Consider the following 18800-nt stretch of genomic DNA (forward strand, 5'->3'; position numbering starts at 1 on the left):
CCCATCCAGCTCGCCACGGGGCTTGCACGAACTCTGCTGGGTGCCGGCGTAAGGAAGTGTGTCAGCAACTCCAGCTCACCCAAGCTGAGCACGGATGCTTGGAGCCTGAGCTGCAGCTGGGCACAAGCCATATGGACTCAGCTTCCATGAGAGTGTGGGGCTCGGTACCCCTACGTCCAATCTTCAGTCCAGAGCAGGCACAATTTTTAAGGACTTACATGCCTGCGTACCCCTCAACCCTAACACACAGGTTTCTCCGGCTTCATCAAGAGAAGACAGTATGTCTCGCCCAAGCCAGCAAGAGACAACATGACCAGAATTTCCACTCGGGTCTCATGCTGGGAAACAGCACTTGCAGGTTTCTAAGAAACTTGAGAGCAAGAGGAACCTAAACGTGCCCTAAATTGTAGTATGGCAAAGCTGTTTCCAAAGGAGCTCAACTCACATCACAGATGGAAATTGCATCCGAGTGACGCCAGGACAGCGTTCACCGAGCGATGCCAGCACCGCACACCACCTGCCTCACAACCACCAATGCGGGAGCACAAGTGAAACAAGTGAAAGACCAGGGTGGCTTTCAGCGGTGAAGAGAGATGGAAGACTAACATCAGTATCGATATTCATACGTTTGACACCACCACCTCAGAAGTGACCCAATATTCAGTACATGGACCAACCAGGCTTTTTTCCTTCATGAAATAAAATAAGGTTTGAGACATTAACAGTTAAGAAAGCTTTCCACGACCAGTCATCCACAAAGTCAGGAACGCTTAGTTCTTGCTGGCAAGACGACTCATGCTTCACAGCCGTGCCCTAAGCTTTATGAATTCAGCAGAGCCATACTAATTGCACCGGGCAAGCCATCCTGTCCCTCGCACTCAATGCACACAGACCCCACGCTGCTCGGGGATGGAGATGCAGGCGCCAGTAAGCACAGATACCATCACTACTGGGCGTTTAAACTCATCAAGTAAATTACAGCTGGTGCCATTTGAGGCCTCTGACAGCATCATTTATCTATGCAGTACCTCGCCTCTTACCGATTGAAATGATGAGGTCTCTCCTGAGGACAAAGCCAACAAGCCGTTGGGACTCCCGTGACACCACCACTGGATAGCCACTGTACGTGGTTTCATTGATGATGGTCTCAACATCTTCTACGGTCATGCTGTCCTGAGTGATGACAGTCAGAGCAGGATCGTTCCTCCGTGGCCTCATTACGTCCATCGCAAGCGTCTTGTGTGAGAACTCTTCCTTGGCTTCCAAGAAAGGGTATCCATTGAGGCGAATATGGGCATCGTAAATGCCCTCCCGCCCAATGGCATCAGCCACCCACTTGCTGGTCATGGCTGCTGCCATCAGAGGAACGATGTATTCCAGTCCACCAGTGAGCTCAAACATAATGACCACTAGTGACACAGTCATTCGGGTCACCCCACCTGCAAAGAGAACACAGGAAGACAGATGAGATGAACAGGCAATTCTGGGGGTTTCCAGGCAGGAGAGCTGTTCTGAGGTTTGCTACAGCTGTCCTCTGCCAGCGCATCTAGAGAAGGTCTTGTATCAGCACGCGGTTGTACCGTTGGACTCCTACATCACATTCAGCATCGCAGTGGAAGCCAAACGCGAGCAGAACACAGCACTGAAGCCATCCGTCCCTTCCAGAATATCGTGCCATGGGCTGGCTCACAAGGGTTTGCGATGTGTTTTTGATGGGTCTTTCCCTGAACTCAGAAGCAACCTTAAAAGATGGCTAACTTTCTCTCGTGTTACTTCGCTAGCTGCAAAATACTCTGGCCATGCCATAGGAGGGCCTTATACGCACCTCCATAGGCAGATTCCTGAAGTGTGACCTCTGACAGGCTGTACGCAAAAGGCAAGTGTCATCCTGACATCCTCTGGTTACTAGCATTAGTTCCCCTAATAGCAAGGGCGTCAGACAACTTACCTTTCAAGTTTGCCACCCTTCAGCCAGACATTTTGACTACTATTCATTACACTTTTATAAGTTTTCAACACTAAAACAGTTGAGGCATTTCAAGAGAAAACAGACGAGTCTTCTTAAATATTGACATAATTTTTTTAACAGCAGTTTGTCTCGGCATATTTTAATTATGCTTTTGAGATTCAAGTCCCAAAGCTACTCCCACACATTTTTGAGGAGTTTTGCTCCAATAACCATCTCCTAAAGGGGCACATATCCTTTAGTACTGCCCAGGGGTAAACAGAACAGTTAATGAAGCGGAACTGTACTTAGTTTTCATCAATTACATGCAAACAAGAAGGTGTATTCCCTTTAAAAAGGCCAAAGATGGGGTTTGGTAGCATGCTTTTATTGTTCCTGAAATGAGAGTTACTGATACAGTAATCTCCTAAGAGTTAAACATTATTCCATGGAGGAGAGGATTGTGAATTACAGTGAAAGTGAAGTTCAGTCACGTGCACTCAATTTCTCAAATTTAGCCAAGCGGAAGAAGTGTTACCAAAAAACAGAGTGCTTGAAAGAAGAGTTCCATCATAAGATTTAAGGCCAGAACAGGAAGTAAAATGAATTAAAACCCCACAGGAAAATCTAAAGTCCCTAGTCAGTCTCATTTGTTCTAGCTGCCTATTCAGGAGACTCCTCACCAAAACCCGTCACGTCCAACGATAGGTTGGTGCTGGCAAAAGAATGCAAACAGGATGAGGAACACATCGCACATTCTACTACAAAGTTTCCTGTTCTGGAGATGAAGCCAGCTTCTATGGACTGCGAGAACAGCAGCAGCATTTCACTAGTACACTTCTTTACGTGGCCAACCAAGACCCAAACCACAGCTTGAACGTCAAAAGACACCTCGCTTACCTAGACACGCTGCAGCCCCAACCATTGCGTAGAGGCCAGGAGTGATGCAGTCAGCTCCTTGGCTGCACCAGCCGCTGAAGATGGCCCAGTCGTGGTGGTAATAGGCCAGTTGCTCCACGGCTACCCCGAGCAATCTGCCCGCTATAGCACCCACCGCCATGCTGGGGATGAAGAGACCCGAAGGGACCTGTGAAAACACGCATCGGTAAACGCGCCATTTCTCAGACATTTCAAAAGATTAGTGACCAAAGTTCAAAACAGGACTGAGTCAGAGGTTACGCTGAAGTTAAAATTGGCGAGGATGCCTTGCTCTATCACCTCTGCCCTTCCTGCACCCTCGTGCTCTAAAGTCTCTGCAACAGAGTTTGAATTTACTCCTCTCTGAGCAGGAGAAACAGCCACACAAGAGGCGAGTGTAGAACAGAACAAGCTTTTTCCAAAAGCTTACTTCCCAAGAGAATATAACAAAGCTTCACCCGCACACCGCTAACACTCCCCCGTGCCTTTCCAACCACACGAGTACGTGTCTATCGCAGGCATGGGATTTTCCCACTCTGCTGGCTTCATGCACTGGGAGTGGAATCATCCTTCTTCCCTGGCAGAAATTCAAACTCCACTGTGAAAGTGAGGGTGCCTGGAATTAGCACACACAGCACAAGTGAGACACAGCTTGCCAGCAAGTTTCACCTCTGCACTTCAGCTCTTCCGGGATTCCGAAAGCTCCTTTTCTTTGAAGTCAGAGAATCTCCCCCCCTTTCCTTTACACATTTGTCATACAGCTTTCTCACACGTTGTATATCTTTCTCATAGACTTGATGATTGCCCTTGAACATCAGCAACCGCCTCATGACAACAGTGACGTCCAAACCTCTCTGGTGGGGTCACCTTTCTGGACAGACCACTCAAGGACTGGGGGGCAAGGGGAGATGCTCAGCTCCACCTGCTGAACCCCGCTGCAGGAAAGCTCAGACCTAGGCAGCATATCCACAGCTCGGGAGGCTGCCACCGAACAAGTTCAGAACCGTCTAACCAAGGAACAGCTATGATAAGTAAGCATTTACAAATTAAGGTATCGATTGCTTTGCAATTAGCTATTGCATATATATCAAAGAGGCTTAAAGCAGGACAATTTAGAAGCATTCTGTGCCTGGAAAACGGGACATGAAGCCCTGAGACACCAGCTTCAGTGACTGCATCTGGCGCTCAGGCTAAAAGGTTCCTACTGCCTTCAGTTACGAGCAACACAACAAATAATTGCAGTCTCTCACCTTGCCCCCTTCTTAACAGGAATTGGGGAGGAAAACATGTCTGTTTATTGAGCAAATAAAACTAAGACCTGGGGTTCCTGCAGAGGATGAGAAGAACGTGAGCTCCTTTACAGGCAATTCTCACCTTCATGCCAAAGGTGAAGATCGTGATGAAAACCTTCATTATAAGGGCCAAAGCCAGCTGCCACATGGCGGTGTAAACTCCTGGGCCAGCAGCTCGGTCTGGCAGGTCATCCCCTTTGGTGCTGTTGAAATCGTTCACATACTCGCAGAGCTTGGATGAGTCCAAAATCCCACAGTCGTTGAAGAGCTCAGAAATCAGCTCGCTGGTGCTCATTCTGGTGTACTCGTTGGGGAAGGCCAGAACGGCTGTGATCGCAGTCACTACAAACACCTCCAGCACAGGGTATTTACCAAGCTTGGTCGTCTTGCGTCGCCTGCACCAGGCAATGTTGCTGCGAATGAAGAAAGCTCCCCAAAGCCCACCAAATATTCCCAAAAGGATGAATGGCACAAGCTCCAGAAGATGCCACGGCATGTGAAACTCCACATAGAAGAGAACCAGGCGGCTGTTCCCGAAAGGGTTGATGGAGCGCAGGGTAAACGCAGCGACCAGAGCAGCGAAGAAGGAGCGCCACAGTGTCTTGAGAGGAAAGTAGTAACTGACCTAGAAAGGAAAAACAAAGCAGACTCAGTCACTTTAATGCTTGTCACTACACCGATCGCTGCCCAGTCACAAAATCACCACTGCATGAAGTAAAAGCAAGGACTGAGATCGATGTGCACTGGCTACATACCCTCCTCTCCAGCCAAGCACCCCAGGCTTTATTTTGAGCTCCCCTTCAATGCGGATTGCAATGACCGGGATGGGTCCTGGCCTGCATACTTCCAATGCAGCAAGTGCCCTCTATGATCCCTGAAGTGGAGGCGACTTTCTCAGATAATAAAAGCTGTTACAAATCAGCTACGAGCTGAATCTGGAGAACTATTTGCCTTGCATGCTCTGCAAAGTCCAGAAGTGCCAAACAACAGTGCTTGCCATAGCTGCCACCACAACTGTTGCTCAGCTGAGCAAAACCATCCCATTCCTCCTCTGAGCTAAGCCCTGAAGCAAGCAGCAGTGATCCATTTCACGTCTGGATCGAAAGAACAAGGATTAGAAGTTTCTTGGGAAGAAAAGGGGTTTGATAAGCCAGATAAGTTTGTTCCAGGTATCCTGGGACAGAGTTGTCAGGAGAGAGTGGACATACGGAAAACATGACAGAGGCTGTGGCTGTGAGCAGTCAGTGTGGCTGAGCACGGACAGACCGGGGGAAACCAACAGGTTTATTGCAAAGCTACAGATAGACATCATCCAAAATAAATTCTCCAGTATTCGTAAGAATTACCTGAAACCCCAATAAGCTTTTAGGTTGCTTGGCCTTGTAAATACACCACCAATCAGTATTCAACAGGGTCTCCTTTCCACACCCAAGCAGTTATGAGTGGACTGTATTTTTAAACCAGCAGGGTCAGTTCTTGCAATAAAACAGCTCGCCAAGAGCTAATAGAAAATGCTGATGTTACCTCTTCCAGACTAAAGAGCACTCCTCCGATCGGTGCACCAAAAGCTACAGACACACCAGCAGCTGCAGCTGCTGATAAAACCTAAGAGAAAAAATCAAAGACAGTCAGACATTTTCAGCCCCACCCCAGCCTTCCCCCTTTTTTTGTTTGTCTTTACTTAAATTTGTACAATTTTTATCTCCAGTGAGTGCACAGTAAGGCAGGGTCTGACCTGTTTTAAAGACAGCAGGGAAAAGGTGGAGCAAGCTAGTTCCCCAGGGAGAAGGATGGCACGTAGCTACAAAAACATTGGTGTTAGCATTTCAACAGTCCCAGCCCCAAATTAGTAGAAGTGGCATCACTGGCCTTTTCCTGTTTCAGTTGATTTCATGCTATGCTTTCACCTTAGACAAAGCTTCAGGAAAACAGAATGTCACTTCCCAGAACACAGTGACTTTGCCTGTCTCACATTCATACCATTTCTCAGAAGAGGGTAACACAGTGTAACTGGAGGTGCTGTGGGGCCACCCAAAACCCTGCCAGCCCACTGCGTGGATTCTGTCAGGTTTGGTTTAGCAGAAGGTAAATTGGCCAGTGTGATACTACACATCTCACATTAACCGTTCTCCAGTGACTTGTCCAGAGAAAAGCCTTACAGCACTGTGAGGAAACACTCATGAGCTTCATGTTACGTGTTAGCTTGGTTCTTGCACCATGCCCATCACTGAGCCCCTGAAAGCAAAGCCCTTCATTCTACTCCTACGGCCGAGTCCAGGTCCCTCAAGCAGTCCCAACGTAGTTTATGGAGTTGCATGGCAAACCAACAAGTGTTGCAGAACTGGGTCCGCAGCAGGTTAGTGCCAGTGAACGCTCCCATCACGAATGAGATTACGACCTGTGCTGGGGAGACGCTGTGGGGTCACTTCCTCACCCAGATGGCTTTTGCTCCAACTAGGTGTTGCACGAAGGCACACAGAGAATGTTCCAAACCAGAACAATTTACAGTCAGGGCACAGCGCCAGACCCACCAGTCTCCCCACGCTACCTCAGCAGCTTGACAACATCTCTCCGTACCTCTCTGCGCTTCGCTTCGTTCTTCCTATATTTGGTGAAGAGATGACACAAGATGTTTCCACAGCAGCAGGCGACGTGCACCAGGGGCCCCTCTTTGCCCAGGCTCAGCCCAGAGGACACCGCCAACACTAAGGTGATGGTTTTGATGATCAGCGTCCACTTGCCCAGGTAGCCTCTAATGATGAAACCACTTAAGATAGTTTTGATCTGGAAGTCAAGCACACAAAGCTCTACAGGCTTTCATTCAAGCCCTGGTCAGAGCTCCTGTTTTACTAGGCACTCCCAGTCCTGCCCTCAACTTTCCCCCACAGCTTTCAGAGTTCCCCCCCAGCTATCAAAAGTAACATAGAGTTGGTAAAAATATCCCTCCGTGCAAAGGCAGGAACAGCCATTCGAGCCCTTCCTTCAGGGCCACTATCCCTGCTGAAGAAAAATCTGAGGCCAGCTTTTGTAGCCTGTCTCACACAAACGGTGTGCTTTTGTTTGTACCTCCCGCAGTAAATGCCAAAACGTTTTAAAGGGATTGCATGGAGACTTAAGTACCAGGCATGTTTCAGGAACAGTTTGTAAAAAAACCCATATATTAAGCCACCATCTAAAGTGCAAGAAATTATTATTCCACAGCAGGCATGCGTAATCTTTGGATGGTGGATCCCTACCCCGCCTTAAAAAACCCGACCCACTTTCATTCTGACTCACCTCTGGGATCCCTGAGCCACAGGCGTAAGGAGCAAACCCCTTCACAAGTAATACAGCAAGAAGGGAGAATAACAAGGCCCAGATAACGTACATGAAGTAGTTGAGAACATATGCAAAAGCCCCCTGAAATGCAGAGAAAGTTACCCAAATTAGATCATTTCAACTGAGATCCCATCAAACCTGCGCACTGAAGCAAGCACACAGAAATAGCAGATAATCTCACATACAGTTATCAGCCAAAAACGAAGAGAACTACAGTAAGTCTGAGGTTTCAAGGACAAGTTACATTTGCTGGGTTACAGGGATATGAACCAATCATATCTCCAAAGACCGTTATATAAAATAGCAAACAAGGTACACAAGTACCTTGGTACCGGGATAAGTGTTATCCCAGTCAAGCGGGCTGCTCCACTGGATAGAGCTGCCAGAAACACAAGACTTGAGCTCGTCTGGCATTCCTCTAAAAGGTTCATGGGCAGAACATCCTCCAAGCAGCAAGTCTCAGACACATGACTAAAACACTGCACTTATAAAGGTGTCTATGTTTTGCTTCCCCCCATCCCCTCCGAGGACAACACGTTAGTAACTTGTTTGAGTTTATTTACACCTTTGGAGGACCCCAACGATCAACGTTAAACCACTGAACCACCTAGAGCTTGCACTTCTGGCATATATATCCAGATCCCTAGCAAGGGACGATACAGGCTGGGGAAAATGGGACATTCGGCAGCAAAAACAATTGTAGGCACACGTCACCTCTCCATGGCCAAGGATCAGCTGGGACCAGCTCTTCCACTCGGGACACTTGTCTCTGTCCGTAAAGGTTGTGCTGGATTTCCAGCAGCAGTGCTCATGGTTAAACCAGAAGCCTGCTAAACACACTCCTTCTTTCAAATCTGTCATCCAGTGGGCAGAAATGTCTATCAGACCCGCTAAGGAACCTAGTTGAAAGAGGGGAGGGGAAAAAAAAAAAAAGAAAATTTAATAATCGCCTTATGCAGACTCAAATATCTGAAGGTTACAGTCTGCCCTACTGATTTTTGACTCGCCTACCAACAAATAGAGAGGTACTCATATTTTTGCCTACAATTAACTTTTATTCTATAGAGAGCTAAATGGGAAGATTTGCTTAGGTACATATATTGACAAGAGCAGGTCAGGAAACAAGGCATGCCTAATAATATTTCAAAGGCTGACCATCGCAAACTGCGTTCAAACCCACCCTACACCACTAGAAATAAATTCTTCTCAATTACGCTGAAAGAGCGCTTATTAAATACAGCAGAGCAAGTAGTCTGAGAGGCAGAGGGACATATTGCATTTCTGGAGGACGCAGGCAAAACGTGTCACCGGTCTCCAGCGCAAGAGCTGGAATACAGGAGTTACACTAACAACGCTAAGACTGTGACAGGAATAACTTTGAATTTGGAGAAAACATTTCCAATCTCAATTTAAAAAAAAAAAAAAAAAAAAAAAGAGGGGAAGTTAGAACTGTGCCAAGTGAAACAAAGCAAGCAGAGAGCCAGTACAGAAAGTAATTCAGATTTTAAAAGAGGAATCTTCAAGCAACTTCTTATTTTTCTGTTAAGAATAACTCCTACAATTCCCAAAGATAAATGCTGCAATCAGCTCTGTTCTCAACTAAAACGCCACATCAACACAGAGGCCAGGAACAGAGACCTCTGATCTGTACGAGCAAGTGCTAGCACAAGCTCCAGAGGTAGCAATAAGCAGTTAGCAAATCTTCCAGTTAATGAAAAACTGGCTAGCAGCTTTCCTATGTAAATATTAACAGAAGATTTAATTTCATTCCTCGTGATGAATGCTTAGCTGCTTTCTGTTGGGAAGATCTGTATCCCACTGATTTACTTCTGCTGCACTGGGTCCAAAGTTTGTTTCTGAAGTCATTTAAAAGGTCTCAGCCAGTCAACCTCTGAAAGAAGCCTGACTTCCCAAGAAAGACCTCTCACTTTTTATATCTAAGTATAGGGGAGGGGGGAGAAGAAAATCTTGCTAGCAGTCCTGGGCATTAACCTCTCCAGTGTCAACAAAGAGCGTTCAGCAAAGATGATGTACAGCATGACACTCTCCTCTGACCCAGCATTTTGATCAGCTCTGCTTTGATGAATTTTATTTCAGAGCTCTGAACCAGCAGCAGATCCAGAGCAGTGTCCAGGCCAGCTTTCAGTCTCAGTTTTGTATCTGGGTACGTACACAAACACGGCCTCAAAGCATTTAAAAATAATCCTCCGTAAATTGCAAAGCAGCGGCAGAGCCATCAATACCAGCACAGCCCCTCGCACAGCCCTCGCTCCAGGGACAAAATCTCCTGCTCCAGCGATCTGCCAGGGCTTGTGGGAGGAATCGATACTGGTGCTGCAGTGCAGAACCAGGACTTCGTTTTAAATTGAGGTTTGCTCTTACCTGCCAACAACCCAATGAGAAGCATCAACAACCAGCCAGAAAAGGCATCACTGACGCTGTGTATCAGTGCCCAGGTGGACTCTTTACTTCTACTGGTGATCTAGAAAAGTTGTTTCAAAAAGAAAAAACAATCCATTAAGACACTGATCTACTTTGGTGTAAATGCTCTAAAAACTACATGGTGACACTGTTAGTGGAAGATTAGCCCCTAACATTCAAAGCAACAACTATCATGACATATTCTGCCTTGAGGAGCGAGAGAAAAAGTATCAGACAGTGTCTGCCCTTACAGCTGGTACAGTAAATGCAGCTCTGGTTAGGAGATGTACAAGAACGGACCAAGGATACTTCCATTCTTCCCAGAAAAAAAGAAAGTATTCAAGTAACGCTTTCCTCCTAGGTGTCTCCTGCATAAAGCCAAGACAAAATTCATCCCTTAATCTTTTAAAGCCATTACTTGTTAGTAACAGCAAGTTACCAATATCCTGATGCCACAAGCAAATCTGAACACTGAAGAAACCGTTCAAGCACTTTGCCCCCAGCAATTTATCAATACCTCCTCGTGGGTATGGATACCCACCGACTGTGGGAGCAACCAGAAGCTGTCACCAGCCTTTCACTGTCTCCAGCTACTGCCTCGACATCCGTAATACAAACTAGACGCTGCTGTGAGCGGAGGAGACTCTGCCAAGCGCTGCTCAGCCGGACACGAGGCGGGTCGCAGGTTTGACACCAACACAGAGGAATGGTCAGCCTGGGAACCAGGCCGTGCTGGTGGCACTGGAAAGTGGGACTGAGACCCATCCAAGGTGCCCCAGGAGGGTGAGCTGCTCAGAGGCTCTGGCCCCGGTCTGCCTGCGTCTGGCAGCTACGGCTGAAGCCTGTCAGTCTCACTGCTCTTGACAGGCGGACAAAAGGGTGACAGAACAGCTACTGTGTGCCCCAATTACCCTGGCTGCCTCTCCCAAGGGAAACATTCCAGTACACCACTATTATTCCCAGATAAAAAGGCACATTGATGCAAACAACTAATACTCACTAAATGAGGAATAAATAAAGTAAGAATCCTTTCTGCCTGAATGAGCGTCATTTGTTTTTTTCCTCTGGATTTTTGTCTTTCAAATGCCGCACTGACCATGAGCAGAACTGCTACTGAATCAAGGCAGGGGTTGGGGTCAGTGCCAAAACGATTTCCTTTATATTTCTTTTCACTGGACCAACCCCACACCTCTTTGGCCAGCAGTAACTTCTGCCTTGACCTGATTTCAACTTCTTTCAATAAAGACAGAAGCGGTCTCTTTATACAAGCATCTCTGCAGACAGGAAATAGACTGTCCTGTTCCACGCTGATGGGCATCATCTTTGTATACACGCATCTGTGCGTGAGGGCACACGTGTGAGGAGTCTTTTGGGTTTGTACTCTTAATCCGCAGATGGGAACAGTTTTTTGGGCAGGAGGCAGTCGGGGCGCGGAGCCCCTTAATTGGGTCTGTACTTGCTCAAGTTGGGGCATTATACTGTATTGTGCGTACTCACGCACTGAGCAGGGACTGTGTTCAGATTGTGCACTGTTATTAAGATACAAGTTTTGTGAGGCTCAGGAAAAAAAAAATTAAAGAATATTTTGGCAAGCAAATAGACAAGTTGAGTTCAGTCATCACCCTACAAGAGTTCTGCCAGCAAGGGTTTCTCATGAATCAGGAGCATGCTGGGGACATCAGTACTTTATTTAAAGCACCCCTTGCTTTGTAAGCAGATTCCTTTAATTGCAGAGAGCGGTCAAGTCCTGGCAATGAATTCTGAAAGAATTGCACTTACTTTTCTCAAACACGCAGCACAAAAAAAGATTCCAATAGAAAGAGCATCATTCACAAGTGCGATTGCGTGAGCAGAAAAATAGCCTGTTTCTTTATCAATAAAACGGATCATGGGTGCTTAGATTCTTCCATTATAAACCATGCAATAGCAATGTAATTCTTCCAAATAACGCATGTACCTGCCATGAGCAGGACTGCAGGTTTTGCTATGCTTCAGTCTTGAGCAAGTTTAACATGGCCTAAGAAAATGTGCCATTAAGGCATTTAAGATGTGTATCAGAAATCCACTAAAGCTTTTTAAATAAACAAAAGTCTTCAGAAGAGAAGTAGCAATTGATAAACTGCAACACATTCAATTTAGCATCCCTTTTCCTCAAACTAAAGGTCTTGCAGAGAGGCTCTCAGTTCCCATCCTAAGGGCAATCCTTCCATCCTAGGTGTCTCTCTAGTAAGTGCCTCCCTAGTCCGGCAATCAGAACTAGGATTAGGTCTAGCAAGTTAATTATTCTGCCTTCAGTGCCAGCAAGGAGTAGTAAGAAATGTTACCTCTCTGTGCCTGTCCCGGTCCCTGGACTTCTCTCGCACCCAATCTATAGTGTTAAAATCTTCGTAGGTGCCCACACCAGGAAGAGGTTCCTCCAGGAAATCCATCATTGTGCTTGTGCCGTTCATCCCTCCTCCATTATATGAGGAAAATCCTGGTGGGGGAGGAAGGGGGAAAATTGAGCATTTCTTAGTTTTCCCCCTTTTTAGGAAAAAAAAAAACCAAACAAAAAAAACCCCCAAAAATCAAACACATCACTAAAACAGTAACTTAGGGGGAAAACCACAGATTTCAGTGGAAGCAAAGAGCTAATGAGCTGTTCCTTGAGCTGAATAACCCAAGCAAGCCTCCCAGGGATGACCTGGGCAGCACAGGTACACCCTTCCCCAGCTCCAGCAGTTCACGTAGAGATGGGGTCGTTCCTGGAAATGACTGTTCAGGAACCAAAGTAAATCAACCCCAGCATCTAGATGTTAACTTTTCCCTAAATCCAGGACTTGCCATGACGATGTTTTGCCATTTGAGGAAAGCAGAGGGGAGAGGGAGAGGAGAAGGTGAATATTCGAGACCCCCAGCAGAGCTGAAGGGAGTCCGAGGTGGATCTAGTGAAGATGAAAGCAGGAAGGGCAGGAGGGTGATGGAGAGGAGCAGGGAGACAGGGGAAGGAAAGCATCCGATGCCCCCCATCGCCAGTGCGGGGGCCCGGGGGGGGCCTGAAAAGCAGAGAGCGGTACCAAACAGGGGCTTGGGAAGATAGCAAATGGGGGCTCGCAGCCTCCCTTCAGGTGAAAAACTCGGCCAAACCACTCGACCTTCCGTCTAACCTGCTCCAGCCTATGGAAAATGATGCTTAGTGTGGACGTATGTTCCCAAAATTTTGGGCACAAGACAGTCTCTTTGCAGTTAGGAGCACAGAACAAGGGTGTGGGGCAGGGTAGCGCGAGAGCCTGCAGAGAACTATTAATCTACAGCGTGAGGAGGGTTGGCCAGGTCCATCTGAATACAACATACAAGGGCTTCGCATGGTACAAGCCACTCTCCCCAGCAAAGCCTCCAAAGTGTCATTCCACCCAGTTCCACCATCCTCTGCCAAGAAAATAAATCCATTAATCATAGAATCATTGAACGATTTGGGTTGGAAGGGACCTTTAAAGATCATCTAGTCCAACTCCCCCCTAGTCCTGGACCCGAGAGCAGAAAACAAGTCAGATCCAGTGGATTACTGCTGTCTCCACGTCCCCAAGCGCTCGCTTTACAGCCAGTTCCCAGCCAAGCCGACGTTCGGCCCCTGCCTCCTTCCAGCCTGTCCGTCTGCTACGTGCTACCTCCCCGCCGGAGTGCCCGGGTGCACCCCGGTACCCCGGAGGAGAGGACGGCTGAGCAGGAGGCAGCAGAGCTTAGCCTGCCCTCGCGGCATCTGGGGCAGAAGCCTTGGACCCGAGCGGATTGTACCTGCCCTGGGAAATGCATTTAAATCTCTTCCACCTGGAAAAATTCCATGAATCTATTCCTGTTTTCATTTGCTCCTAGAACAAAATACTGAGCACCTTTGATCTGAAAAGAACCTTTAAAACCCCCATTAATGTAACATTTATTCCTTGCTCCTTTAAAAACGGAGCTTTTCTTAAAGCCCCTTGCAAGCAGTTTGAAGAAGGCGTTGAAACACATTGAGGGAAAAACAAAACAAAGGTCTTTTAAACCTTATCCAAGGAAATCAAGCAGTTTTCTTGACAGATTAATTGACATGGAACAAGTTTTTCTGTGCAATTCAGCCCAAGCTTCATTCCTTTGTTTGTGCAAGCATCGAGGCCCCTGCTCCAAGTCAACACCAACAGAATCCTTCAGTAATTACTCCATATATTTTTCTAAGCCACCAAATGGTGAAAGGGCAAAAATTGCCTGGGTTACTCCAAGAAACACTCTGTTAAATTTCAGCGGAGGTGAAAGGTGCCCTGCAGTCTATTACTCACTATGCAAAAGTGTCCTCAGAAAACATGTGACACTATCTGACACACTGAATACTAGTTTTCAAACTCCCTTGAGAAGCCTTTCATGCTACTCTCACTCCCAAAGGCACTCTCTATGGCCCTAACACCTCCCAAGCTAAGATTACACCTGCCACACTGCTATCTGGGTTGGGGTTTTTTTCCACTTCTAAAATAAAAAAGCCACAACTAAAGGGAAATCACCGTTACAAAAGCACACGAACCGGGAAGGGCTAGCTGACAATCCCCTCGTGTGCAGGACTTGAGCAGCTCTGCACAGCAGCCCTCCCACGCTGACACAGCTGTGAGCCAAACCAAGCTGAGGTGAAGAACCCCTTTTCTGTTATAAGCAAACTTATACAGTCAGTTTTCTACACTGAGCCCGGCTGATTACGAATGCACATTCTGGAGTTGTCTGATACCCCCCAAGCTACACAGGCATCTTCGGCAGGCTTGGTCCCCACTATTTTACTGTGATGCCCCTACAAGAAGCCAGCAGCGACCTACCAGACTACCTGCTGTGCACAACCCTTCTGTTTAAGAAACGGAGGAGGAGGAAAAGACATGACCAATGCACGTGAAGGAGGGAAGGATGCAACTGATAACCCTTCCTTTTGCACCTGCAGCCTGCTTCTACCTTCTGCGTCCGGGAAGATAACACACCAACAAGACGCAGTCGTTGCACTCCGCATTTGGAGGAGGCAGAGAATGGAGCTGTGCAACAAGCTGTAAAGCAGCAGGGATTTGCACAGATCAAAATCCCTGATATCCCAGCTCTGAAGACCTTTTAAAACATTCTTGTACAACATATATTGCTGGTCGGAAAAGGTGAAGAATAGGGTGCTGCCAGCCAGCTAACATGCACGTCAAGCAGTCTCAGTAAGTGGTTGCTACCAGCAGCAAACCAAAGGGAAGCAGAGTACAGAAAATAAACGAGAAGACAGTAAGAGACTGAAGTCCTCAGTAGCCCATTTCTCACCTGAGCTGGGAACCCCAGCCTTAAATAATCACAAATCATTTACTTGGCAATCCACAGCGCACCAAAGCCACTTACACCCCATATGCTCCACAGAGCAAGCGTGAGTTCACAAACTCCTCGTAATCCATACTAGTAGAACATACACCATGCATGTTCTTCCTCCAGCAATATGCTGCTACAAAGAGCTTCCAAGGGTGTACACATGGAGACACGGGCAGGGAGGCTGGTTTTCAGATCTGGGAAGGAGAGTAAATCTAAGCACGGTTCTGTAAGACACTAAGCGTTTACAGTCATCCAGAAGGAAAAAAGACGCAAAACCCAAAATCCAGTCAAAATTGAAAGGTGGTGGTGGAGTATTAAAACTCCCACACAGAAGGATAATGTTTAATATTTCATTTAGCATATTTAGGTTGTAGATACGACCAGGGCAAAGATGGGGAGAAGTAAGGAATTCAAACAATTGCTCTCTACCCCATCATCTAAAAGCAAGAGAGGGGAAGAGAGACCTATGATGTCTTCCCAAGCCCATTTTCCAGATCGGCACAGCTGCCTCTTACCAGAGAAAAAGCCGCAGGAAAACAAGATGAGTCATGTAGCATAACTGACAACTACCACAAAATAACCCACTTAAAGGCTCCTTGCTTCATTTGGGACCAAAAAAAAAAAAAAAAAAAAAGGTTAACTGAAGTTCTCCAGAGGTCTTCCCAAGTGGTGAGTGTACGGGCAGGTCAGGCTCACAGTCTGACTTGCACTGTAAAGAAAACGGGGCACGTTTGCTGAGAGCCTTGAGGAATGACTCTGTTTTCAATAACATTTTTGCACTTACAAGGCCAACAGCTTGGAAGTACACAAACTGGGGTCAACACTTTCAGAGACTTCCCTGTTCAAATATCCCCACTGGAAATCCCAAGCACCGTTCTACAAATCTGATGGATGAATAAATCATCCTAACAACAGACAACCAGGTTCAGCATGTACAGCGCTGAGATACCTGCAACTCCTCCTGCAAGCCTGCTTACCCATACAAAGCCGTCCGGACGAGTGCTGCCCCACAGCCTCTCAAGGCAACGAACCCCCTCTGAAGTCGTTATTTGATATAGGGGACAAGACGAGGCATCATCCCAGTCAACCACAGCTCAAACAAGTCACACCTATGGTTCAGAGCTGCACATCTTCACAGCAAAGGCCACGGACGTGGAGACCGTGACCGCAGCAGAACAACTGAACCAGGGAGGCAAGCCAGGCTTTGATGCAGCTCGATGGCGGCACCGGGCTGCGAGCATGCCACCACCTCCCAGACCTCACAACATCCCAATGCCCATCTGGGCCACTCTGTGGCATACCAGACGTTCTCACCACGGCCACCAGCTTGCTCACCTGGGTCCAGTTCCCATTTCCAGGATCCCTTCTCATATTACAGTGGACTTTTAACATCCTCGCTAAGATAGCGGCTGCTTTTCTGGAAAAGTCGAAATATAAATTTGGGGGTGGAGGGGTGGTTACTGACTGTTGGTAACAGCATTATGGAAAGCCAGCATCCATCCAGGTATTCGTTTTAGCTCTGTCCCCCAGACATGGGAACCACCATGGCCACATCACTTTTACAGCAGCTTCAGATACAAGTAATGAGGTGGCTCTGGGGGAGTGGGGGATCTTTGAGGCTTTGCTAAGTGTGGGTGACGGGTTTCTAGCAAGCCCAGCGATGCAGAAGACAACACTGAGTCTACCTTGAGAAACGGAAGATGAACGACTATCCCTTGAACACTCACCTCTCAAAGCCAAGCAGCCCAGCCAGAAGAGTTTGCTTTTGTTTCTACAGGAATGACCAACTCTTATAGAAGTGCAACAACAATTCCTGTCTCCGTCCTGCAGACAGCAGGCTTTCGCTGTCTGTTCAATTTTATTTTGGCACATCTACCGCAATCTTTCCTAAAGATAAAAAGATACAGCTGTCCTACAAAAAAAAAGTATTAATAAAGCAGTGTTAAACCTAGCTAACAGACTACTTTGAGAAGCATTTTCTGCAAGAAGATGAGATCAGGGTCATTCCTTGCTCACTCTTCTGGAATAACTGCCCAGACCAGCGACTTTTAGCTGTCCTGGGAACACTCTCTCAGCTCAGAGCTGCCACCGAGCAACATGAACAAGACCCCGAGGGCACAAAGTCAGCACACAGCACTGCCCCGCAACACAAGATGGGCTGCAGGTCATCGCATCCTCAGCAATACCCTGATATACAGCACCGAAAGTCCCACAGGTACCAGCCCGCATGATCCCACCCATGCCACAACGGGCAGCTGCGCAGGGGACCTCGCGATGCGGCCAAGCGCAGAGGGGACGGTCTGACGTGACTTGCACGCTCGGGACCAGCCCGGTGCAGTCTGGAGACTGATCCTGCTCTCCAGACCCTGACCCCGTTCAGCCCAGCCTGCCGTCCCTAAAGCAGCGGGGTTTATATCACAAAAGCAGAACCCCAAGTTCCCCAGCCATACACGGCAATTTCACAGCCATGTAAGCGTATAAGCTGTCCATTTGACAGAAGATAATGAGAAAATGTCCTTATATTTTTTCCAGGAGTAATACCGAACTATAAAATGGCTGACAGCCATAAACACTTATCAAGATCATATTTCTTGCCTTGGCTTGTTGCAAATCAAAGATCCTAGGATAACCAGATAGGAATAAAGGAGGAAAATGAGCTCAGTAATGCCTTGCCAAAACACAATCAAGATGATCGTACAGGTCTCCCCAGTTCCTAATGTATGGACCTCTCAATCAGTATTTAATGGCTAGAGACAGCAAGTTAAATGCGACCCTGTTAGAGAAGTACAGTCCATTTTTTAAACACAGATTTGTCAGCATATTGATCGCCTCTTCCCCCTAAAATGGGTTAATGCTCCACTTTAGAGAGTCTGCCTGGCTTAAAAAAAAAAAAGGCAGTGCTTGTTAAAGTTACAGGCATCTGTCATTTGCAATACAGCAAACCCACAGGGCTTTATTAATTATCCTGCCAGCACAGCAAGACGACAGCAACGGCACCTGGGAGAGGTCTGCCTCCACGCCGCTTCCCTTGCTCTAGCAAATCTGGAAAAAGAAAGGGGTTTGCAGACAAAAGGGAGACCGGCAGTAAACAACGAACCATTACACAGCAGAAATCCAACAGACCACCCCGGCTGCTCACCCTGCCCAACCACCCCTTCATCCGAGCGGAGGAGCGGGAACAGCTTCGGAGCCGCCGCCAGCAGTTTGCTGCCCCGCAGCCTCCGCAACGCGCGCCCGCAGACAGCCGCGTTCCCCCTTGGCTCACGTCCCCTCTTCCTCCCTGGAAGGGGTCTCCTCACCCTCGCTTAGCCACTCTTCCTCCCGCGGGAGCACCTTCGGGAGCCCATCCGTCCCATGGCCGCGCGGGTTGAGGGACGGCGGGCGCTCTTTCGTCTTACAGCGGCACTTGCTGCATCCTTTTCCTCCGGACTTGGCCGAAGACGAGCCCGCAGCAGCGCTGGGCCCTCCCCGCACACCCGGCGTGTCGTCACCGGCGGCCGTCACATGAGCCAGCCCTTGCACCTCGCTGGAAGGGGCAGGATTTGAGCGGCACGGGGAGAGGTTCACGCTTGCAGGCA

The 18800-nt window shown here is 47.8% G+C and overlaps 1 protein-coding gene across 1 annotated transcript in view; it reads right to left on the reverse strand.

Moving 5' to 3' along the window:
• LOC127019690 (H(+)/Cl(-) exchange transporter 5) overlaps window positions 1-18800 on the reverse strand; it is a 44551-nt gene that overhangs the window by 2773 nt on the left and 22978 nt on the right. The window contains exons 4-12 of the mRNA XM_050901860.1: window positions 12219-12370; window positions 9856-9955; window positions 8188-8372; window positions 7432-7554; window positions 6733-6939; window positions 5680-5760; window positions 4238-4780; window positions 2846-3032; window positions 1041-1439 (exon numbers count right to left, since the gene is read on the reverse strand). Of these exons, the coding sequence (XP_050757817.1) occupies window positions 1041-1439; window positions 2846-3032; window positions 4238-4780; window positions 5680-5760; window positions 6733-6939; window positions 7432-7554; window positions 8188-8372; window positions 9856-9955; window positions 12219-12370 (1977 nt within the window). The remainder of the gene's footprint in view (window positions 1-1040; window positions 1440-2845; window positions 3033-4237; window positions 4781-5679; window positions 5761-6732; window positions 6940-7431; window positions 7555-8187; window positions 8373-9855; window positions 9956-12218; window positions 12371-18800) is intronic.

Source organism: Gymnogyps californianus, chromosome 9 (assembly GCF_018139145.2).
Source record: "Gymnogyps californianus isolate 813 chromosome 9, ASM1813914v2, whole genome shotgun sequence".
Lineage (NCBI taxonomy): Eukaryota > Metazoa > Chordata > Aves > Accipitriformes > Cathartidae > Gymnogyps > Gymnogyps californianus.